This window comes from Eublepharis macularius, chromosome 4, assembly GCF_028583425.1.
Source record: "Eublepharis macularius isolate TG4126 chromosome 4, MPM_Emac_v1.0, whole genome shotgun sequence".
Lineage (NCBI taxonomy): Eukaryota > Metazoa > Chordata > Lepidosauria > Squamata > Eublepharidae > Eublepharis > Eublepharis macularius.
Genome location: NC_072793.1, coordinates 153,405,072 through 153,429,344, shown reverse-complemented (window position 1 = coordinate 153,429,344; position 24,273 = coordinate 153,405,072). Strand labels below are relative to the sequence as shown.

Here is a 24,273-nt window from a genome sequence, read left to right as displayed (position 1 = left end):
GCAACATCTCGAGAAGACCTTGGCCTGTTTGTTAGCCTGCTGGAGAAGCTGGCTGGCTATTGCATGAAACAGGATGCTGGACCAGATAGACCATCAGATTGATTGAGCAGGGCTCTTACATTCTTGTGAGCTCCAGGGGCAGAAATCCCAGGGTCTCATCTAGCTTTGCCATGATTGGTGCACTATACAAGGTTAGAAGCCTCAAACCAATCAAGCAGAAAGAGGTTTGGAGTCCAAGAGAAATCAGCAAATACAGTGAACTCTGGCAAGCAGGGCAAAGCAATTGTCCAAGCAGCAACCAGTGCTAGATTGGTTGGTTGGTCAAACAGGCAAAGTTCAATGACAACCTTTCTGTGCTTATAAGGAAAACCATCTGGCAGTTTGGCTAATTGCAATCCAATTATGAATCCTAGTATCAAAAAACAACAGGAGGAGTCATGTGGCACCCTAAAAACTGATAAAATTTATTCCTGCATAAGTTAAGAAGGCATAACACTCCTGTTTAATATTTGTTGCAAAGGACCAATAGGCTACCCTACTGGGATTATTACCTTCACATTAAGGGCTCAGACAGAAAATCTTTGGAACCGCAATGACAAAGGCAAGGTGGAAGACCCTGCAAACAGGGCGTTTGTGCTTGGGGAGAGGTCTGGCTTTATTCAGGGGAAAAGGATAGTGAGGTGCAGAATGGCCTCTGTAACCAAGACAACCAAGCCTTGCAGTCTTATGCTGCAGATAGGCTAGGATTTTTTTTCTGTGCATAAGGTTGAAATAAGCAATAGTGGAGTGGGATGCTTTTATTTTATTATGAGCCAGAAGAAGTTTAATGTATTGTTTGTTTTAATGTTTAATTTGTTTTACCTGGCCAGAACACTGGCCTTCAACATGTAAGTTTGGGACTCGCATCTGTGTCACTCCCCACTGTAAGGTTGGTTCATACCTCTGCCACCACCACCACCATTTACTTATTTTTTTAAAAAGTTTCTTTTAAAGAAAAGGGAACTGAGAGCATTTGTGTGTGTGAAAGAGACCAAAGGTAAGTAATAGAAAAAGGGAGATACCCATGTCGCAAATAAAAATTAAGACCCTTGTTGTAGATGGGACTTAATGGTGGGACCCATATCTGAAAAATGTGAAGACTTCTCTCCTAAAACAGCAGATCTGCCAGAGGAGGCAGTTTTCTCATGCTGCTGATGCACTATGTGTGGGTCTTGATGGTTTGTCCTCAGTGCGTTTGATCAAAGACCACCCTGTTTCTTGGCAGACTGAAATGCATCATGCTGTCATGTTCTTAGAGTGGAATTGATGTGTTGTGGACACAAGTTAGCTGGCTTTGAAAGAGGATTAGAAAACTTCATGGTCCATCAGGGGCTGGATGGAACCTCCATTTTTACAGGCAGTGCCCCTCTGAATGCCCCTTGCTGGGGGTGGGGCAGCAACAAGTGGGAGGCTTTGGTTGCCATGACCTGCTTGCATCTGGTTGGCCACTGTGGGACTAGAAGGACTCTTCTTATGATATAAGAAGTCCGGGCACCATTTCTTCTTATTTCTGTTTCTGAAAAGAAGCACTAATACCGCATTCTTAGCCATTTAAGAGCCCTTCATATACGGCCTCTGCTATTAGCCAGGGGGAAGCCAAACCGTAGAGTGCACAGTGCCCACCTTCCTTCTTTGTCAATGCCTGGCAGTCCATCCTCCCTGCCTCAGCATCCTACCTTTTTAGTTACTCTGCTGTCTTAGGGCTTCCTCTCCCAGGCATGGCCCAAACTAAGTCTGAACAGTTGCCAAGCCTGTGTTTGTGTGATTTAAGAAATCACAATCCTACACCAATATAACCCAAAGCATGCCACCAGGAAAGGCTAGATTTGCATAGGTTTCCTCGTTTCTCCATCAATTATTCTTCTGTTTTCTGGGGGTGGGGGGAGATCCTGGTAAGCAAAACCCCCACCTCGTGTCCTTTACCTTTCTTTCCAGCTTCAGAGGGCCAGACTACGAGCACAAGTTTTTAATGAGTTCACTCCGGGTTCCTTGGACCTAAGTCAGGTTCCCTGCAGTCATCCCCCCTCCCATTTTCCTTTGCCAAAATAGTACTGTGGGGGGGGCTGCAGGGGGAAGTTATTTCCCTATTTTTGCTACTCTACTTAGAGAATTCTGTGTATGTGGAGCAGCAAGGGAAATAACTCACCTCTCCCAACACTGTTTTCAAGCAGGAAAACAGCATGGGGAGGTGGAGCCCTTCCTACCCCCTTGGCAGTATCCCAAGCCTGTTTGGGCTCTCTTTTTAAAAAATAAGCCATTCTCCACAGCTGTTGTGTGGCAGTGGGAGATTGGAATTGGGTCCAGGTATTGGCCCTGAGATTCCACCTGGTTGTTGCTCATAGATTTTTCATCCTCTTTGCAGTCTCAAGTTCTAGAAACCTGGTTTTAAAGACAAAAAAGTTAAGATTCTCAGGATGCCAAACTCTGAACTCAGAGCCTGTATTTGCATGATTGTGAATTTGCAGAACCAGCACAGCTTTTCCTTCGCTGTGTGGCGAAAACGAACCATGCGTTGCAGTTAGCTGTAAGGCCTTCTGAACAGGGTGGAGAATGAGATCTTTTGGGCAAGGAGAGGGAAGAGTGCTCTGTATTACTCCTGCGGGGTCAAGATGCTCATCAAGTTTTGTTTCCCTGGGAACATCTTTCCTGAACCTGGAAAGCACAATTGGCTTGTCGGCATGGCTGTCGAGCATGGAAAAGTGCCCCAAATTCAGACTCTAGGAAAAAAAGTTTCTAACCTTTCTGGTGATGTAGAATAACCTAAACATACACAAGCAACTGGCGCTACACGTTTGTAACATTTGGATAGTAGGTTTGCAATAATGAGGAGGTGGGCAAATACTTCACAGGCCCTTCCTGTGGTCCTCAGTCTCTATTCTCCTCTCTCTCTAACCATGGATGCCTGGCCAGTGTCCTTTTTAATGTTTGGCCTGACTTCTGAAGGTAAATAGCATCCATTTATTTACAATTTTATTTAGGCATACTTTTATCCTGCCCATCCCCTATTTTATCCTTGCAACAGCTGCAACCTGGTAAGGTAGAATAGGTTGGGAGAAAGGGAGGGGGCCAATGTCAACAACAAGCTGCATTGCAGATTGGGGATTTGAACATCCAGATGCTCGTCTGGCACTTTATCATCCACACCACACTGGCTACGTACCAATACTGTTTTCAAGGACTGAAGCAGAAACGGGTAAAATAGCAAGCTCAAGGGGTCTACACAAGAGGGTTAGATAGGTGTTTGCCTGTGCGTATGAGGATGTCATTCTAAGTGTCATTCTTGGTTGAGGATATCTTAGAAAAAATTAATATGGTTTTATACAAATTTAGTTTCTAACATTGCCCTTTATCACTCTAACAAAGTTGCTGATCACCTAATGGATTCCTGTTTTTCCAGATTTTTAGAAATCTCAGTATTTTTATCCCATCTTTCTTCCATGGGGCTCAGAGCATCATACTTCACTTTCCGCTTCCATTTCACCCTCTCAACACCCCTGTGAGGCATGATTCAGTAGAGAAAACATGACTGGCCCATGGTTACCCAACAAACTTCATCTTCGAGGTCCTGATCCGGCACTATAACCTGTACACAACATTGGCACGAGACAGTTGTCAGCATGCCACTCTTTAGAATTTCTTGTGCCTTTAGCAGCTTTGTGACAAATAGAAATCCAAGAGGTGATGCTTTCTCCCATCCCACGGTATCCAGGTGAGGGAATGCTCCTATTTCTTTAGCAACTTCTAACAGGCAGACTTCAATGCATGAACTTTTCCCTGAATTACATCTTCATAATTCTTAGCATTTATTTGGTACTTGAAGGTGATCAAGGGATTTCCCATACCTCAGCCCACATGATGGCCTTATAAAGGAGGCCTGGATTGTTAAACCCTTCTTGCAGATGGGGAAACTGAGTTCAGGGCTGAGAGGAGACTTGAATGAGGGGCCTCTTACCATGCAGTTCATGCTTATTGCCAGCTGTAGTGTATTTAGTCACCGGATGGATGTCAGCCAGAAACAGCTTGAAGTCCTTGATCACTGTGGTGTCCACCAAATGAAGGCCAAAGCAGGCATTGCTCAGATGCTCCCACCCCTACACACATTTGCTCTGAGAACTGCAGAGGAACCCCTCAGCTCGTAAAATCCAACAGAATCCTCCACACCCTGGTTTTTAACCAAGACCCCCCCCCTCCCAAATATTCACCACTTTGCGAAAGTTGCTTCATGGCGTTGTTTTATGTGGAATTGTGCCCAAGGCAATGCAAAGGGATTCTTTAATTTATCCATACCCTCCCCTTGGGAGAACTAAAGCAGCTTACAGCTCTGTTCTGTCTGCTTTTATCACAACAGCCCTGTGAAGTTAGGCTGAGAAAAGGTGACTGGCCTGAGGTCACCTAGTGATCTTCCGTGGCAGAAAGGGGAATCGAACCTGAATCTCCAGCATCACAGTCTGACATACTGCCTCTACAACACACCGGCTTGCACAACAGGCCCTTCCCACATACACCCCCATTCTACTGGATCCCCTCCCCAGCCACTCTGAAGCATCAGGCGGCCCTTAGAACATGCCTTGCAACTGGCACAAGGGGAAGAGTGAGGAATCCTGGGAGATCAGGGAGCTTCCATGTGCAAATTTGCCTTCTGCTCTTGGAAGATTTTTGGATGCAAGGGGCAGTAAGCTTGGCTGTTCCTCATTGGGGCTTTATCTTTGCTACTTTGTCACTTGTGTCCCTTGGTGTAGAGCTTGTGGCTTGAGAAGTGTCTTTTTCAGTCCACAGGAATACAGCCATATGTGACAGGACTCTTCAGTGGTGTGCATGGTATGTTTCCCCTTTCCCCTTTCTCTCTCACCCCTTTGTGGAGTGTTGCTGCTGTAGGCTTGACCTGTGGTCTGCTGTGTTAGCTATGTATGAAAGGCAAGTGAGCTTGGAACAGGGTTAGCTTCTTCTCGTCTCGTGTTTCCCTTGGTGTTGCAAACGTGAGTAGACGCAGGGCTTTTATGTCTTCGTGGAGACTGCTGTGCATTTGTTCTCGCTTCCTGCGAGTGACTGAGCAGCATGGCTGCCTGCCCATGATGGGTTTAAGCCTACATGTTTTTATTATTGGTTCCTCCCCAGGCCCTGCTGTGCCCTGCAGGTTCCCATGCCTCTTCTGCAAAGATGGAAAGGCCTTGGCAAGCACGCAAATGGTGTGTAGCTGCTCCAGAGCTAAGGCTTTGCATTCCAAAGCTCCCAAACTCCGCTTCCGCAAAGGGGCCAGCTCTTGCCAAGCATACAATGAGTCTCTGAATGCTCAAGGGACACCCCTCTTCCCTCCACTCCAGCCTGAGAAGCCTTACTTGATTAACACTTCGCACAGGAGGGGAAATCCGAAGACAGCTTCCCTTAAAACATGCTGCAGTTCCACCCAGTAGCTGCAATGTCACCATTCTCCATTTGGAAGAGCTGCCTCCTTCCAGCGCAGTCATCAAGGAGTTCATACAGCCCTGCAGAACTGCTGTCTCCCTGTCTCTGGTGCCAACTTTTGAAAACCAAGACCATGAAACTAGCCGGCAGATTTCCAGCACACACAATTCTTCCATAGGTTTTTGACCTGTTGTGACTTCAATCCACTAAAAATCTAAGAAGGGGCTCTGCCTTTTGAAATATGCCTAGAGTTTTGGGAACTCCAAGAATACCTCTGGTGGATCATGTAGTGTCCACATCAGCCAGCTGGATTCCAAGGATGGTTGGGACTTTTTCAGCTTCCCTTGTTCAGCCATCGGTTGTAGATACCTCTGCATTCAACCTTTTCCTTCATGTGACTAGATGACTTCCCTGAAGTTTGTTCCCAAGCTCTGAGAAAGGAGCATTTTTGAAACACCTCCCTCCTTCATTTACCCAAGAAAGTGAGCGTCAAAAGCCTGTTACAAAAAGAAACTGTGGGGCTGACCAGAGTGAGAGAGCTTGCATTAGCCAAGACAGGGGAAGGCAGCAATGCTTCACCCATTGGAATCTGTGCAAAAAAATAAGAGGAAAAACACTCTTTCAGGGAGATAAAATATGCTATCATTTTGTACCATCTCAAATGGCAACCTGTGAACGGTATTTCTCTTCCTCTTTGCTCCTCTTTAAACTTGAAACTAGCAGCTAGTGGTCCACAGGGGGAAATTAAGCCCCCAAAGCAGTCTATCCGCCCCCCCCTTCAGTTGCTAACTCTAAGGCAAGAGCACATGTGAAAACAAGTGGATGGTTGTGCTTATGCTATGGGTCCATTTGGGAGGGTAAAGCCAGGCCTTCTAACACTTCTTCAGAACAGGTCTCCAGGAAAGCAGGTTGCTGCCCAGGACATTAAACATGCATTGTTATATAGATAGACACATGGCTAACAGGCCTGTGAACTTCTCTGAAAAGGAGAATCTGGTGCTCACGAGCTTATGAACCATGTGTCTATGTATCGCTTCCATTTTTATATGTGAAAAATAAGAGAAACCTTGATTTTTGAACCTGTGGGAGTAGACTTAGAAACAGTCAAGCTTTTTTTTAAATGCCTAGATCATCATCCTTTCCCACTTGTTTGACTCCTGCAGGAACTGCTAGTCTAGAGGACAAGATCTTACAGACCCTGACTGGGGGGAAAACCCTACGCTGATGGCATGTTTCACTTGGGATTCCCACCAGGGGCAGACTGAGAAGCCAAAGGGCACCTCCAGCGCTGAACAGCTGGTTGTAGGGAAAGTAGGCATTATTGTGCGCTTTCTAGAGAGCCACATTATATCCGGGCCAGCAGGGTGAAGCCAGATGCCTCTATGCATTGGCCTGTATGGTGGGGATGCTGAGGAGTAGGCCACCACTGTGCTCCTCACTAGCCACATCTGGGCTGCCACAAGGCAGGTGTTGCTATTGTGCCTGCTCCTCCTTGCCTTTCCCGTTGGGTGGGAGGTACTCAGAGCAGTAGCCTGCCAGGATTTTTTCCAGTCAAGTCAGTGGCCGATCTATTCCTGATGGCCACCTGTTTTCCAGGAAGGCCTCCCATGTGACTTTAGCAGCTGGGTCACAGTGACCAGTTTTCCATCAATTTTGAAAATATTCCATTTTTAACTGAAGGAAACCCTCAGCTGAAGAATTTTTGCCCGTCTGGCAGTTATTAAAGTCACAGGAGAAAAAAGTGACAAACCAATTTTTGGCATCTACAGTGGTATCATTTTACAGTCAGGGAAGTTTGTTTGTTTGGGAGGGGGGTATTATCCCAGTGCCCCTGCCCTCCACACCCAGAGTCTCTGCCTCTTTTTTGGGCTGCTACAGAGAGTTGGTGCCAGGGCAAGATGTTTTCAAGGCAGTGCTGGGTGCCTTGGAATATCATTTGGGTTCTCTAGGACACTGTTACCTGGTTTGAGATAGCTTCCCCACAAAGGAATGAGGTCACTCTCAGTATCTGCTACCATGGAGTTTCTACTAGTGGTGGTAATATGAAATTACAGTGAGAAGGGTTGCTCTGACACCTTCCCCTCTCAACCAAGGAGTTAGCTGTGGGATGTAGGCAAGCAGTACATCTGATGCATCAACTCTTACTTCCCCTCACCCTTTCCCAATTAAAACTAGATCCTGGGGTAATGGGCTTGTAGTGCATTCTGGGAAGTACGCTGCCCAAGTTATATTCCTGGTTCATACTTGAAGATGAGGAAGTGGTAAATAGAGAACTTGGGAAACTATTATAGTATTAAATTTCTCACTCTGGAATATTGTCATTTTCTAGGAATAGAAGACATAGAACCAATTTCCAGGGAGGGCTAAGAGATTCACTGAAACAGAAAGTAACTTCACAATGGTGTGTGGGCTATTTCCAACACCTTTGTTGGGAGGGCATCAAAGCCTCTATGCTGCTGGTGACATTTCAGCCCAGAATGTTCAGGTGATACCACCTTCAGAACTTTCTCTTCCAGTCATATCTACCTATATCTGTGCCCCCCCTGCTGTCAACACTACCCCCTTTCTATTCTGCCATCAGGCTAGAAAAGCCTTTAAGACAGTACCAGAGAGATGGAGCATAGAATTTGGTTTCTCTGCTGTAATTTGGTTGGCCCATCCAGGCTGCTAGCAAAAAGAAGGTAGTGATGGTGAGGGAGAATGGATACTTTCTCCACTGTAGCTGTTTCCACATGGGAGCAATTCTGTTTTGCTCTCACTGCCACTGTGAATGAACAGGCATGTGCAATGACCGCAAAAGCTTCCGCAGGGGTACAAGTTCCCTGGGCCTTCCCTACACGTTTTCCATTTCTTCCCTTGTGGTTCTTTTTTAAAAAAAACTACAATAAGAATATTACTATAGTGTTAAAACACTATAGCAATTAATCTACTGATAAACATAAAACAGCCAGCAAAAAACCCACTAGAGGTAGGGGAATGGCTCTGGCTGTGAGTGGGGAGATGTATCAGTCCACCCCTTTTCATTCATGATTTCTGGAAGCTCTTCCAATGTAGATCTGAGGGAACCGACAAGCTCAGTAAAATAAGACTAACCAGACAAAATCATGCAGAATCCCTAAAAAGAACGATGTCCCTTGTGAGGGGTGGGGGGCACAGAGAGAAACGGCTGCATGGGAGCTGCTTGTGTCCGGCAGTGCAGCTCATTTACTTTTTCCACATAGGTGCTATTGAACAAACAAGCTAGCGCCTGGATTCTCTTTCATTGTCAGAGCATGACAGTGTTGGGACCTCTGAGAGATAGGAGTGACAGGGAGATGTCCTGTGATCAGATCATTTTTTTAAAAATCATTGCAAAACTCTGTGGGATACATCAAATGCTTACTCTGCAAAAGACATAGGTGAGATGACTCACACATTATAGCTATTTCTTTATTATGTTGCAAAAGGAACCACTGTTGTAACTTCTTCCTGTATCATAGATATTAACTTCCCATGGCTTCAGCCCTGGAAGCGATCCATGCATCCATGCTCTGGGCTGTAGACTGGCTGCCTATCTCCCTGGCTCAAACCAAAGTATTCTGCATGAAGCTCTACAAGGATAGGTTTTCTCTGAGCCCCACTGTGGTTTCCACAGGATGCTCAGAGAAGCACCTTTCTAGTGCTTTTCACACATGGCGAAAGAAGATTCTGGGCGGTTGCCTCCATGCGCTGAAGCTCCAGCAGAATCTGGGCACCTTTAGGAAGGTTATTTTTTTTTAAAAAAATTGTGTAGCTATTTTGTATGTTGTATCTTTTAGATGTGTATTATCATGTTTTATCCTATTTCATCTTTGTTGTACTTAGCATTGCCACTGTATTTCTAGCCTTACTGCTTTGCCTCAAATGGCAGCACGACACACGAACTGAGCAAGGGAAGCTTTATGTGACACCAAGAGGAAAGGTGGGCAAAGCTTCCTCAGCTAGAAATTCATGTAGGTCAAGCTATGATTAAAGGCTCAAGAGGAAGCAGTGCTGGTAAGATGTGCGGAGCAATGCTGCCCCCAACAATGATTAAGGATGAACCTTGTGATTAAAGACGAACCTCTTCTACAATTCCTTGATTCCCCCATAACCACTGGAGATAATCAGGCATACAACTGTTGTACCCAGTTACATGTTCAATGACTTTTATAATAGTCTTTCTTGGTGATTTTTAATGTTTATGCTTTGAAAAAGCAGAAACAGACTTGTTTGTGAATCTTAGGGTTTTAAAAATAAAGTGTACTTTTGTCACTGATTAAACATTACAGAACTCAGTTTTTGTTTTGATAGAACTGTGATATTTTTAATGCTATCAGTTTGAAGGAAATGAAAACGTCTGTTTTTATGCTTTGGGGTGAAAGCCGAGAGTTAGCTGTGTGGCAAAAAGAACATCAAGAAGTGGAGTACTTTTTGGCTTGTGTTTACATTATGTATCTGAGACTTCTATGGCCCAGCTCTACAACATCTTTTCTTGGCCTACTTAGATCTGTAAGGCTGTTACATCTGCCAGTCCTACTCCCTTTCCTGCAGCTAGCATCCCCCTACATTTTTTTTTATATTCCACCTTTCTCCCCAAGTAGGGACCCGGAGCAGCTCACATTGTTTTCCCCTCCACCATTTTATCCTCAAAACAACCCTGTGGGGTAGGTTAGGTTGAGAGGGTGTGACTGGTCCAAGGTCACTCAGTGAGCTGCCGTGGCCCAGTGGAGATTCAGGCCTGGGGGTTCCCAGATCCTAATCCAACACTAACCACTACACTATGCTGGCTTCAAGCTTCTCAAAAAGATCCAAGGGATAAACAGGATACCTATGCAAATTTGGCACTAGGTGAATATATTTCAAGTTGCAGGATTCCATTGTGTAGCTGTATTATTCCGGAGGCTGCTCTCATTGAAGCCTGCAAGCATGAGGCAAAACATCCCAGAGTATGCATGAGAAATTATCTTAAGCTTAGTTCTATTGGCTGGCAGGAGCCAAAATCAAAACTGTGTGGTAACTGCAGTCCTTCTCTAGACTTTCTGGAGCCCAAACTAGCCCAACCGGAGACCCTTTGCTGTCAGCAGGGATGCTGAATGTGAGCTTCTCACCTAAGCCAATTTTAAGCAAGACTTTTCTGGCATCTGTGGTTTACTTAAGGGATTGGGGGCAGGGGTGAAACCCAGCAGGTTTTTTAAAATTTAGTAAATAAGTCCTGGGACCAAAACATGCTGGTACTCATAGGCTTAAATGAAAAAAAAGCCCTATTATAATTTTGCTACTATAGCTGAACATGTCTATCATCAAGACACAAGTGTACTGAAAAATGTTTGCCAATAAGGACTTGCCCCCCCACCCCTGCCCATGCTGACTATTTTTTCTAATGTTAGGCTTGTTGTTTCAAGCAGAATCTTAGGAAGTTAGGATTCCCCTCCTCCGCCCCATCTTTCTAGGTTGCTTCAAAACCCTCCCACTGTCCACTATCATTTTTTCTAGAATGATGACCTGGAGTTAAAAAAAAAGGGGGGGTAGAAAAGTAACATTTTTATCCCAAATCTCTTTTCAAAGGTCTTGCACACAAGTGCATAAATAGCACCACTGGATTTTCCTACACACGTTCTCTGGCTTTCAACTTAGCAAGGAGGTGCAATGCTTGATATAACTTGATGCCTGTAATCTCACAGTTTTAAAAACCTTCAGAGACTCCAGTTACTAAACAAGCTCCAGTTACTGTGTTGGGCGATAGCTCCTGTAAAGGAAGATAACCATCTGACATGACTCAAAACACATGTTCAAAGTCCAATCCCATTTACCGTATACTGCATGGCTCCTTTCAGTGCAACTTGTTCCCAGATCATACGGGAAACAGGAAAGGTGACTTGCTACTGGGTCAGTTTATGCTAATATCAAAGTAGGCATTGCAGAGTTATTCATGAAGAACAATGGAAATGTAGCTAGACGCCATGCCAATATACAGCCAACATGACATTTTAAACCAAGTATCAAGGATTTTTTTTCTATTCAGTCCAATTAAGAGCTCTCTAATTCAACATCAGTAGAACTTTATTACATTTTTGAAAACAAATTCAGCAAAAAATTTCTGTGCTAAAGTAGTGGGGGGGGGTGCGCAGGTTTTACAAAAAAGCTCAAACTGATTTTCAGGATTGTGATCCTCACAGAAAAAAAGTCTTAGGAGAGAGGTCGAACCCTCATTACCAGCACAGACCAGAAGTATCGGCCTCTTAGGGAACAGGACTGCCACTCAAAGTCTTTTAAGCCACACACACCCCCCCCCCACAAGGCAAGCAGTCTAATTGGCTGAGCAATGCCTTTTCTAAATGTATTGCAGCCCACTACACTAAATGCAGTGTCTAGAAAATTAGGAATGCCTAAAATCCCACTGATTTGAATGGAACATGGTTATGCTTTGAACTATATCCAAACTCATCCTGCTATGTCACCTGTCAACCCTGAGGTGGTAGCTGCGATTCGACCACTTTAAGCAAATAAAAGTTCCATAGAGCCTGGTTGCTGCAGTAAGCCCTGAAACAGCACACCTTTGCTAGAACAGCAGAGGTTATAAAACCAGCCTTTGGCAGTCAATTGCACACCCTCCTGTGCCTCTTCCCAGCAGGGGGCGAGCTTGTCCTCTCTGTCCGCAGCAACCAACAAGGCTCAGTCTTTCCAAGGAGGCCTGTGCCTGGCTTCAGGCTATTGTTCCTACTTCGCTAGGGCAGGCCTGGCTCCTGCCAGGTCAAGGCAGATGCTTTGAATGCCTCTGTGTTGTTTGTTTTGTTGGGAGACTAAGCCCCAGAAGACAAAGTGTCTGCAGGAAATAGGGAGGAAGAGGAGCCGTCAGCACCGAGGAAGAGGAGCTGGCAGCGGGCAGGAGGAGCTGGTGGAGGTGAAGGTGGAGGGGCAGGCGATGCACGTGGGGCTGCTGCAGGTGAAGCCTGCGGAGCAGAGCCTCATCCAGTACCTAACAAGACAGAAGATGGAATCAATGTCAGTCAAGTGCTTAACAGCCTTTATTTTAGTGTATTTACGACGCTAGCCCCAAGCCAAATCTCAGCAATATCATTTTCTTCTTATTTGAAATATTTACACCCCACCCTTCCTGTGTAGTCCGAGGCAGCTTACAGCCCCTACCATAGGCCAAAGAACACAACTAAAAACCAACACAAGTATGTATTAAAGATCACCAAACTCTCCAAGGGAAAGCAAACATCCATTCATTGCCTAGCAGCAAAAGACAGCATATTCTCAGCTGAAGAACTTCACTGCACTAAGAAGAGCAGTCATACAGGCCTTATGAATGGCCAACAATCTTGATGTTTTTTTAAAAAAAACTACTTCTGGCAATCCATTCTGCAGAACAAGGCAGCAACTGAAGATGCCTGGAAATGGTACACACAGAAAATGCACCAGATCCAGAGAAGGGACAGAAGGCAACAGCTGCAGCAAGGATTATGGTGGTTCCATACAGGGGGAGGTGGCCCTTCCAGTATGTAGCTCCTAGGTCATAGCCAGTATCTTGAACTTGGAAGCAAAACAAGTCCCTGCAACTGAACCAAATTTGGTGTTTATGTGTGCATAAGGAGCTGGATCTCGTGAGTAAACGGGCAGCGACATTTTGCCCTAGTTGAAACCTCTGAGTTGTCTCAAAGGGTACCTCTATGTTACTTCAAGCTTCCTACAATAGTCCAGTCTAAAGGTTAGAGAAACATGGTTCAAGGTGGCTAAGTCAGCAGAATCTACTTGGGAGGAGAGTTTCCATATCAGGTGATGAACAAAACCACTCCTATCACTAGCTCCAACTGATCGTTCCACCAATAAGGGGTCCAAGAGCACTTCCAGAGTGAGCTGCTAATGGAAACTTCTTACTAATCAACCTACAGAACATCTGCTTTCCCAACCAACATCACATTTGCCTTGTCTGAATTCAGTTTCGGCTTCAACCACTGCTTCAAGATATTTGTTCCAAACCAAGACAGCTGCTTTGGGAGGCTTAGTAAAGAACATCTATAGCTATCAGTATATTGATGACACCCAACTCCAACGTTATACTTCACATAAGTATTAGAAAACAGTGGTGAGAGTCTCAAACCTTGAGGGATTGCACATTTCCATGCAAGTATACAGATGACTTGCCCAGAAAAGGAAGACTAGAAACAGATCTTTCCTTGGCCAAATCCTTTCCTGCTAGAGAAGGTTTCTTCAACAAAGGCTTCCTCCACAATGCTTTTGGAAACCTACATTCTGACAAAGAAGAATTAACTACTTTGAAAAGAGGAGCCTTTTATTCTTCTGGGAATGATTCGAGCCAGGAAGGGCATGGATCTAATTGAAAGGTGATGGCCCTCCTAACCCCACTAATCAACACCAACTAGGGAGATCAGTCCAGAACTATCCATGGAATTTGGAAAATTGGCTGTTTCTGGAGCTTCTGACATCTGAACTAGCATCCTTCCCAAAAAACTTGGAAAATCCATTAAAGCTAAAGGGCATTATTTGCTTCAGGGCCTTGGTGGAGCAGGAATTTTGAAGCCAGATCTGATATTCAAGCACAATGTTCTATCTGCTGCACTGGTTCTTTCAACATCCCGCTCAGCCTGTTTTCACTCAATATTCAATGAGCTCTTGGTCCATATTAAATGCTATCAAGCAAACTGAAGGTAGGGCAGATAAGATATCAGGAGATATGAGTATAATTCCAGTCCACAGCAAGTAAAAACCCCCATGTGAGAGACCCTGAGTTCTGATGCAATCATTATGCTAAACCAAACCTTGGATCTGTGAACCTAGAAGGGTAAATCTCAAGCTACACGGCTCCTATGCAGGGACTTTCCAGATCCCTTCTTAGCTTCTGCTCATTAGCTCACACTGCTTTTGCCCTGGCCCGTTCCCATCTCTATGAGCGGTATCAGCCAGCTGTAGGATTTTCTAAGGTCACTGAGCAGCGTCAGATTCACAGGCTCAGCACAGATCACAATCAAGATGGCACTTGCCAAGAAAATATCACGTGTAAAAGAACATGAGTATGTATGAATGTGCTGTGTAGCTGTGCATGTGCAAATGAAAGATGTACAAAAAAACATGTGCAGGAGTCATGTGCAGGAATTTGGGGGCAAGGCCCACTTCCCAATGTAAAACGGGCAACAGGGCTATTAAATTCTCCATAAAACCTACTGTGTATGAAATAATAGCCCAAGATACCTGGGGATATAAAAGAGAATCAACCCCTACACCCCTCCATTGCTCCGTAGCAGTCTTAAGAGCAAGTAAGGCAGAATCGATTGTAGCAAAGTACCTGTGTCCGAGGCGGGGTACTCTCAGCAGGTAAGAGGAAGGGCTCCCCCAGGACTGTCCCTACACGGGAGGAATACACATGGTCCCCTAAGACTGGACTCAGAATCAGTGTCAGATGCACTAGGAGCTGATATGGGAAGGCTGCCAAAAAGAGATATTAGTTAGGAGCACAGGAGCTAGGGTACATCGCTTTCACCAGTAAGCCTCACACACTGTAGGCACTGCCAGTATTGCCTACAGCTTTACCCTCAAGCTTTCAGTAGGGCTGATACTACTTACAGAAACTCAAGAATTACTTGACTCTGCAACCAAGAAGCCCAAATTTTGCATTTAGAATGAATGACATGTTGCAGTATTGTATTACAGCATTTTACATAGTTGTAACGCATTAACAAGAAAGACCAAGAACCCTCCTAGAGCAGATCAAGGGTCTCTGCCTATCCAGTTTCTGTTTCCTGCAGTGGCCAATTAGAAGCTCCTGAAAGGTTCATATGGAAAAGCACAGCAGACAAAGTTTTTAAATGTTTTTGCCTCCCAGCATCAGGCGTTCAAAGGTACACTGCCACTGAACATGAAAGTCCCATTCAGCCATCCTGGCTAACGGCCACGGATGGTCCTCCAGGAATTTGTCTAACCCCCCCTACAACATCACCCATGCAAGCCACAAAGGCCGAGTAAAAGGCAAAGCATGGATTAGAGTGGGAAGTTGTAGGAAACAAGAATAGGATGTAAGCAAGGGGATGGGATATTAAGAGGAAGGAAATCAAAAATAGCTAAAAACGAGCCCAGAACTATGGAGTTCTTTTGTAATCCAACTTGAGTCTCAGCAAGAAAGGTGGACTACAAATGAAGTTTGTAAATAAATTTGGTTACGGAGCATGCAAGTAAACAATGCTCAGCCATGTTTCTCTACAACCACGAAGGCTAGATACTTGACAAAATAAGGTTAGGAGTTTGCTGCATTGGATTCCAGTTTATATGCCACTAGCATATAACCCGTATCTTGTTTTAGGAATGCAACCAGGCCTGTGGCTTGATGCAGAAAGACTAACCCATTAGGGATTTGTTCTGCTGGAGTCAGTTGTTTTCCTTTATGCTGTGAAGTGGAACATGACTCCCCTCCCCACTTCTGCTGTCTTAACTCTGCAGGACCTACTCAGTGCCTGAACATCTCTGTACCGCACCTGTCAGTGGCTGAAGCTGCACCAAGGCACAGTTATCTTGGGAGTCCAACACCTTGTAGCGCGTCAGTGTGTTTTTTACCTCCTTCCTCTGAAGGCTGCCACGAGACGGAGAAGCAACTGGCACCACCTGCAAACCACACACAGCCCCATGAGACAGCGCACTCCCGGCCAACCCTCGGCAACAGGAGCAGCTAAGCAGAGCCCAAGTAATCTCTATGGCCCTCCATGCAAGCCTCTGGATACCAGGGGAGGCAATACCAGAAATCTGCCTTGCAGAGGAGTTTTCCGTACAGACTGGAGCGACCTGCCCACCCCCGTGAGCAGCGGCAAGCCCATTTGCACCTTTGCCTTTCCCATTAATGCTTTCCTCACCAGCTCAGAATCTTCCCTGTATATCAGCTTGAGGCCAGTGTAAATTTCACCCTCTGAGTCTGCAGGCAGCCTGGTTGTGACAGCGCTAAAATGGAAGGATCCATCATCAGACCATGTGGACACGCTAAGGCCTAACGAAGCTTTGTGGGAAATGGGGATGGCAGAAGGTGATGCGGACTCCTTCCCCCACTCCTTTGGAATCAGCACCTCCTCCCCCCACTATCGGCGGCAACAAGAAGAAATTAAAATGTCTAATTCACCAGTAGGTAGCTGCTGGATGTCTTCTTTTCCGACACCGGACATAGAACTCCTGGAAATGCTGGACAGTGCTCGGGCAATCTGAGAGGAGGACAAGTCCAGAACTCTCCCTAGGCAGGCACAACACACTTAGCAACCTTCCACTGTTCAATGTAAATCAATTATAAGACTTATTTCTAAGCTGAGGTCTAAAGTAAAAGTCTTTTGGGGGGAGCAAACAGATCACTAAAAACAACAGTCGTTACAATGCTCAACAATAACAGTATTTATTTACTTTGTTTTTACTCTGCCCGTCTCTCCAGTGGGGACCCAAAGTGGCTCACATCATTCTCCTCTCTTCCATTTTAACCTCACAGCAGCCTTGAGCAGTAGGTTAAGCTGAGAGAGGGCGATGGCCCAAGGTTCCCCACCCAGGAGCAATTACATGAACTTTTTTTTAAAAAACACCACAGTGATATTCATATTCCCCTCAGAAAAACAGTAATTCGCCCTACAGCAGTTCAATTCGTTCTTGGCTACAATGGGATTTGAACCATTGCACTATCCACTCTCAGACACAGAACTGGCAGCCATGGTATGCTTTTCCCATCAGATCTATCGATGCAGCTCCTCCACAGGTTACCCTAGTCCTTTCTGTGGGCAGCCTAATGTCAGTCTTTCCAGAACCGTGTTTCCACTTACTTTCCTGGAGCTTTGATCACCTGCACATCCTGAGAGAAGCCCAATTTCTGGCTTAGATCAGGAAGAAGAGAAACCAAAGTCACATCACCTGGTTTGCCTGTAAGTACAAAAGAAGGAACTTTGTCAGTGTCTTGGGACACTCACGCTCAACAGGGACTCCAGCAGAAGTTTGCTCTCCCTCTGGCACAACTAGACGGCTTGATCTAATTGCACTTGGAAAGCACACTTCTCCTTCCGGTGCACCTCCTACTCCCTCCGCCTGGTCATACAGTACAATTGCAGCAGCCCTGCAGGCATACCTACCTATTACAGGCAAGCCAGGGGGTTTGGTGATAGCCACAAGCACACCTGAAACACAAAACAACCAGTACGTCAGGGGCTGGCCACTGAATAATTATTGATGTAAAGTTTCAAAATATGTTGCTTGTATCTGCTACAATTCAGAGATTTCTCAGTACTCAGGAACTGCCATGTGAAGTTGTGCTGTGCCAACCTCCTTTCCAATGGATTCCTCTCTTCTTAGTATCTCTTGGATAGTAAAACTTCTGAAGATTTCAGATTCACAAGGGGCGGAATGGAAATACACAGACAAACAAGTTGTGCAATTGTACTAGTTCTACAAATCATGCAAAGTTAAAACATGCATGTTTTCTACATTTGCAGAACAGATTCTGTGGCTGAATTTGGAACTCTGATGGAGAAATCAGGCATAGACACAACTCATTAGTTTTGATACCAACTTTTATCCCAAGGCTGCACAACTGGCGACCCCTCCAAACCAAATACAGCTTAGACCAGCTTTGCAGCCTGGCTGGATCTGCAAAAACAGAAAGGAGGTCTAACATTTGGCAGGCCTCCATTTATGATGGGCAGACTAAGCACAGCTAGATGGATCATGGCTTGCTTAGCTTAGACCATTTCCTAAACTGTGGGTTCTGACCCAAAAGTGGGTTGTGGAACTATGAAAGTATGTTCCAAGCTTTTGCAGTTTTATTCATTTGTCCATGCTGTTTTTTCAAGTGGATCACCACACTAAATAAATTTGGACTTGTGGGTCACCAAAAGGCTGGGAATGACGGGTTTAGATCATTTCTCAAACTGTTTGCCTGACCCCCTTAAAGTCATTAGCTCTTCTCCATGTCCAACCCTGACTAGCTGTAGCTACTCTTACATTCCTATTACAACACACACTGGGTTAACCAAGTCTATTTAAAAAAATTAAGCATTTCTAGTTTCAACTTCAAGCTGCACAGCTGGCTCTAGCAAGTTACAAAACCACCATAGAAGCTTTGCTGCTTCTCTCATCCAATCAGGTGGTTTGTACTGAATCGGAACGGGATAATCTAGCACAGTTTTTCAAGGACATTGTTGGGGGCAGCAAACTAAGCATAATTAATTCCCAAAAGATTTGCAAACTGAGTTCTCATGATCATAGTTTTTATAAAGATCCTGTGACAGAGACAAACAGGACTCCAAAGGCACCTGAAATACAAACATAATTTATTTCAGCGTAAGCTTCCATGAGTCAGAGCTTTATCAGATACATCTTCATCTTGAACATAACACCACATCCTACATGTACATCCATTAGGCAGATACATTTCTACTTAAAGCTTCAGGTATAAATCCATCTGCCTAATGAACGTACATTTCATGTGTCTGATGACGTGGGTTCTGACTCATAAGTTTGTGCTGGAGTACATTGTGCTAGTCTTCAAGGTGCCATTACGCACCTGTTTAATTTTGCTTTAACAGGTTACCTCTCTGGAATTATCATCTTGTAGGAAAAGAACTACACTGGGAACTATTTTTATCAGGAAATGATGCCACATCGAAAGGAGTGACACAGTGAAAAAGTGGGAAACCCCACCCGGGAAATAACAAGATCCTTCCAATTACAATATCTCTTCAATTCTTCTTGTATTAAAGTGACCAGTGCTCAAATACACGAAAACACGTTTCATCAGTTTCATACAATTCATATAAGTGAAATCTCATCAATTTCATACAACTTATACAAAAGATATATACAGTAATGATAATGAGAACACCACTACCCCTAAGGTTTCCAAAGGAACAAGGGTAGTTGCTCCGGGACCACACAGAAAGTGAATATAAGTCAGTTCCTGTAAGTTCTTGACGTTCGTGTAACTTTTCTACTCTTTGTTAATTTCTCCGAGTGATTCTTAGTTGACTCAGTGGCAGATGGAGCAATGCAATGCCCAAACTGTGGCCGGCTATCAGAAACGCAACTTTCATCCTGCGGACTTCCTCAGGGGCAAATTGATGGTCCACCATGTCCTATGTCATTCATTAATGAGACCCAGAGAATGACACCAATGCAATCTAGTTCCAGGGCTAGTTCCAGTTTGGGGAGGGAGGCAGGCAAAGAGTATCCAGGGCCTGCTTCCTGTTCACCACCAGACCTCCCTTCCTTCCCACTCTCCCCCAGCCCATGTTTCCTTCGCCCACCCACTTACGAGCCCCCTCACAGCCTGCACTCCTAACTCATGCATCCAGAAGCACAAGTAACACTCACAGGCAGGCAGGGAAAGGGTGTGCAGGAGAGGTGCAAGGGGTGGGAACCCCACCAGAAGTCCTAAACCCCATAGCAGCTGCAACCGGGTATGCTGAAGCCGGCCATGGCAACCATGGAGGGCATCCCTCCACCTGCTCTATCAGAGCCTCCCAACCCTGCCATTTGCATGTCAACGCACCATCCCTGTGCACTACGGATGCTTCCAATAGCTTAACCAGATCCTGCCGACCCAACGATCCCACTGGCCCCAAGATGTTGAATTTGCCAGAACTGTCTGCTGATGGCTTCCTCGAACCTCCTTCCTTCAGCAGCATCTGGTACCTGCAAGAACAGAAAGCATATATATAAAGGGACAGCCAGCAGCACTCTGAAGTAGCCACCCTCAAATACTCTACTGTCTGCTGCTACTCCAAAACAAGGTTCTTAACTGAGGCTGGCAGAAACTCAAAAGGTAACGCTGCACTGCATCACCGCCCCTCCACAATAAGAAAAAGTACCCGTATTGGGAGTTTTTCCTGCTATGTAATTCGATGAGAGGCCCTACCAAAGGAAGCACGTGTGTGCGTGGAAACGTCGCTTCTTCACGACCTCTTACCAGGCACGTGCACTGAAGGGGGCCTGGGACGTCCCCCGCCCGCAGAGCAGGCGCCGCGGAACTGTCCGAAGCATCGAGACTGGCTTGAAACAAGCACGGTTCCATTCAGACACGCTTGAGTATACCAGACCCAATGGGAGGAGAGAAGGGGGAAGAACTACTGTGACGCTGTGCCTGCTGGGAGATGTAGTTCCATTGAAGAATAGAGCTCCGTACACCCCTGTATTTCCCTAAGTGGAAATTGTCTAGCGCCGCCGTGAGGGAATCCGTAGAGGTACTGATTACTGCGACGCCAGTCAAATCCCGCCCCCGGCTTTCATTAACCATAGAGAGGTATCTTCCGAGGACATAGAGAGAGCACTAAGAGAAGGGTAGATGGGCAACAGAAGGAAGGCGCGGTGGGGTTTTGCGCATGCGCGCCCCTCTCGCCCTGTTCTCCGGCGCTTGTTTTCCGCCCTTCGTGAGAGATGGCTTCCCGCGCGGGACCTCGCGCCGCGGGGACTGATGGCAGCGACTTCCGGCACCGGGAGCGTGTGGCCGAGCATTACCAGATGAGGTGGGGGCGCGAGGGCGGGCGGTGTGCGCTTGGCGCGTGAGTGCCCCGCTCCGGCCTGTTGGGTTGCGTCTTCCCGCCTCTGCCCCAAGGGTTGCCAACCTCCAGGTGGGACCTGGCGATCTCCTAGAATTACAGCTGATCTCCAGGCCACAGAGATCCGGTCCCCTGGAGAAAATAAACTATGGTATCACGTTCCTGTTGAGCTCCCTCCCTTTACCAAACTTCACCCTTCCCAAGCTCAGCCCCCAAATCTCCGGAACTTTTCCCCAACCCGGAGTTAGTAACTCTAGTTGCTGCATCTTTCAGGGAGAGGGAGAAGTATAGTGCTGCTTATTTGTTTGTAGTCACTGTGTAAACTCCTGTGCATGACCTAGTTAATACATTTTGGAGGTCATTAATTCATAGGATCACCATAAGTCGGAAACAGCTTGCTGCCCATGACACATGCAAAGTACATCACCCTTGATTGTTAGAGCACCATACAACTTCTGTGGCGGATGCTGAAATATTCTTGTTTGTATCAGTGTTTCATCCTTGCTTGTGCCAGCCCTGTCATGGTTCTGTTGATGACCTTGGAGGATCTCCCCCTTCACTCCCTCGTTTGTAAAATGGATGGCACACACTGGGTTGCTGTAAGGAGGAAGAATGTGACACTAGCAAAGCATTTTACACTTTTAAAATGCTGTAGAAATTACTAATTATAACTTAGAAATACGACTGAGGGATTTTATTGGGGAAAGTTCACCATTTCATTGTTCTATTGGCTCAGGGAACAAGTCTTGGTGTACGCATACAGCACCAAAGGGCAGTAGAGTTCGGAGATGGTACAGTGGACTGCTTAGAATTTCTCTGTAAGTTGCACAAGAATTTCTCTGTAAGTTGCACCTGCCTTGTGCTGTGCCCTGTTTATGCCAAAGGAAGTGTGGTTAATAAGACACTTTGTGTCTTGTCCCCCCCCCCAACCTCCCCCACTTGGACCACAGCATAATATCTAATAATATCTGGAAAGTTAACATATTTCTTCTGGCCTATGCTCTTTACTTGATCTCCTTGATCAATAATGCAATCCTAAGCAGAGTTGCACCCTTCTTAGCTCATTCACTTCAATACCTTAGAAGGGTGTATGTCTGCTTAAGGTGGCACTGTTGGTATGTCCACTATGCAAGCACTGAGTTTGTGATTACCTTTAACGTTGGCCGTTGGCTCTCCTGTGTCACCTCTTTTTCTCCTTCCTGCAGTGTGTCCCTCAAGTATGAGATTAAGAAGTTGATCTACATCCAGGTGGCACTGTGGCTGCTGGTGGCAACGCAGATGTGTGTTGCTCATTTCAAGATGCTGCCCCACGACCAGGTGGCTATGCCCTACCAGTGGGAGTACCCTTACTTACTCAGTATCATCCCTTCACTGTTTGGCCTCCTCTCCTTCCCCCGAAACAACATCAGCTACCTGGTTCTCTCCATGATCAGTACGGGCCTTTTCTCAGTGGCGCCCCTCATCTATGGCAGTATGGAGATGTTCCCTATGGCCCAGCAGCTCTACCGTCATGGCAAGGCCTATCGCTTCATCTTCGGCTTCTCTGCTGTCTCAGTAATGTACTTGCTGGTGGTGATTGCTGTGCAAGTTCATGGCTGGCAACTTTATTACAGCAAAAAGCTACTGGACTCTTGGTTTACCAGCACTCAGGAGAAGAAGAAGAAATGAAGAAGTGGTTGGGATTTGCATGCTTGAGCAACATTGTCTCTGGGCTGGGAGCTGGAGGGGCCAGACTTGGGCAAAGGTGGAGTGGGTTCTTTGCCATCTGTGTCTTGGCAAGTGATGCCAAAAGTTGTCTCTGTGCTGAGTGAAAGTTGAGCCATATCTAAGTCTCTTCCAGCTAGAGCTGGGAGACACACAATATGGACAACTTTCCTCCGGAGGGATTTAAGGGATCTTCTGCCCTCAGGAGAGGCAGCTGCTGCCTTGGATGCTGCTGAAGGTGCTGGGAGTTCACAGGGAGTGGACAGGATGTTGAACCACGCACAGGCATCTTCAAATGTAAGAAGATTGGCCATTGCCGTTGTCTTCAGCTGTGCTGTAGCCTGTGACGTAGGAGTTGGGTGGGATGATATTTCAGGGTGAAGTGGAAATCCCTTGCAGATGCTCATCCTCGTACTCTCAGTAGGGAATGCTCTAGGCTTCAGCCCTGCAGCGAGAGTGTGCAGTGATTCCCCCACCCCACCCCAAGAATGTGGTGGAAGAAGACCTCATGCACTGCTGATTTTTGCCAGGAAGGAAGTGCTTTCAGCCAGATGTGGTCATGCTATGCTTTTCCTCTTTGCTCACCAACAGAGGACTGGTTGGTGGACTGATGCTGCATCTCTGTCCCTGGCCTGCTTTCCATGCTCATGTAGACCATCACTGCTTTAGGGTTCCATCCCTGCTCAAACATTCCCTTTTTCTTAAGCAGCAGAGGTGCCCCCACCCCGAGACAGTGGCTGCCTCCTCCACCTCCCAGGCACTGAATTTCAACATCCCTCCTATGTGCTTCAGTACCAATAAAGAGCTGAATGGAGTGTGTGTCGTGGATCTTTTGTGAGGGGTGGGAGTGGTGGATGCATCTAGCTAGTGTGGGTGCAACTGGATTCCTCCTTGCACCTGCCATGCCTTGGGGATCAAAAGGAAGAACATGGAGTGGATGGCAGGGTTTTTTAGGGACGCAGAATGTTACTGTGGGCAAAAGACATGCACAGTAGATGTGTGAACATGACTTCCTTTCCAATTAGAGCCCAGATCTATACTAAAATAGCCTGAGCCTAAGGGAGAAAACCTACAATCCGCTCTCATTCCTATATTTGCCGTGGCTTAGGCTCTACATCTGGCTTAAAGATGCCTCAGATCTCAACAGTAGTAAGGAAGGATCTTTATTTATTTCATTAAATTTATAACCTGCTTTCCCCACAAGCAGGCTCAGAGCAAGTGACAACAATAAAAAGTCACATTAAAATCCATTAAATATATTAGTTACATTAAAACCATAAAAATCAGTGCCAGAGGCAGCAACTTTTAACAGCGACCCATATGCCGAAACCTGATCCAGTACAACCCATGGTATGGGTGATGGCATGCCTGTTAGGTGGGTTGGCAGATGATCAGGAGGAGGGGGCTGCATTCTCCACTCAACAGGAGACTGTCAAAAAAGGAGCTCACCCAGCCCCGAACTCGATATGCCTGGAGGAACATCTCTGTCTTGCAGGCCTGGCAGAAAGATAGTAAATCCTGCCAGGCCCTGGTTTCCAGCAATAGAGGTCCACCAGAGGGGTGCCAGGACCAAAAAGGCCCTGACCCTGGTCAAGACCAGATG

The 24,273-nt window shown here is 46.0% G+C and overlaps 3 protein-coding genes across 5 annotated transcripts in view; 2 read left to right on the top strand and 1 right to left on the bottom strand.

Moving 5' to 3' along the window:
- The window catches only part of TTLL3 (tubulin tyrosine ligase like 3), a 31,579-nt gene extending 25,679 nt beyond the window's left edge, over positions 1 to 5,900 (top strand). The window contains exon 16 of the mRNA XM_054977394.1: positions 5,155 to 5,900. Coding sequence (XP_054833369.1) covers positions 5,155 to 5,450 — 296 coding nt within the window. The 3' untranslated portion in view covers positions 5,451 to 5,900. The remainder of the gene's footprint in view (positions 1 to 5,154) is intronic.
- A 5,603-nt stretch (positions 5,901 to 11,503) lies between these two features.
- RPUSD3 (RNA pseudouridine synthase D3) lies at positions 11,504 to 20,499 on the bottom strand. Of its 2 annotated transcripts, none has more exons than XM_054977271.1 (9): positions 20,378 to 20,499; positions 19,961 to 20,103; positions 17,547 to 17,591; positions 17,244 to 17,340; positions 16,565 to 16,672; positions 16,305 to 16,389; positions 15,933 to 16,059; positions 14,750 to 14,889; positions 11,504 to 12,418 (listed from the first exon to the last, which is right to left on the bottom strand). In XM_054977271.1, the coding sequence occupies exons 1-9, from the start codon at positions 20,449 to 20,451 to the stop codon at positions 12,194 to 12,196; spliced, it is 1,044 nt and encodes a 347-aa protein (XP_054833246.1). In that variant the 5' UTR covers positions 20,452 to 20,499; the 3' UTR covers positions 11,504 to 12,193. The 2 variants fall into 2 exon arrangements, with proteins under 2 accessions (XP_054833246.1, XP_054833247.1); XM_054977272.1 differs by having other exon boundaries at positions 20,327 to 20,382.
- Positions 20,500 to 20,804: 305 nt separating this feature from the next.
- JAGN1 (jagunal homolog 1) lies at positions 20,805 to 23,484 on the top strand. Of its 2 annotated transcripts, none has more exons than XM_054975257.1 (2): positions 20,805 to 20,933; positions 22,172 to 23,484. In XM_054975257.1, exons 1-2 carry the CDS (start codon positions 20,845 to 20,847, stop codon positions 22,632 to 22,634), a joined length of 552 nt encoding a protein of 183 aa, XP_054831232.1. In that variant the 5' UTR covers positions 20,805 to 20,844; the 3' UTR covers positions 22,635 to 23,484. The 2 variants fall into 2 exon arrangements, with proteins under 2 accessions (XP_054831232.1, XP_054831233.1); XM_054975258.1 differs by lacking the exon at positions 20,805 to 20,933 and adding an exon at positions 21,686 to 21,784.
- Positions 23,485 to 24,273: the final 789 nt, after the last annotated feature.

Bases quoted from the DNA above. Each gene is read 5' to 3' on its own strand.
- RPUSD3 (XM_054977271.1), bottom strand. From the start codon at position 20,451: ATGCTTCGGACAGTTCCGCGGCGCCTGCTCTGCGGGCGGGGGACGTCC. The intron at 14,890-15,932 runs GTGCGGTACAGA...TCTTTTTGGCAG, and splicing joins GCAGCTTCAGCCACTGACAG to CCTTCCCATATCAGCTCCTA. The intron at 12,419-14,749 runs GTACTTTGCTAC...CTGTCTTGTTAG, and splicing joins GTACCCCGCCTCGGACACAG to GTACTGGATGAGGCTCTGCT.
- JAGN1 (XM_054975257.1), top strand. From the start codon at position 20,845: ATGGCTTCCCGCGCGGGACCTCGCGCCGCGGGGACTGATGGCAGCGAC. The intron at 20,934-22,171 runs GTGGGGGCGCGA...TCCTTCCTGCAG, and splicing joins GCCGAGCATTACCAGATGAG to TGTGTCCCTCAAGTATGAGA.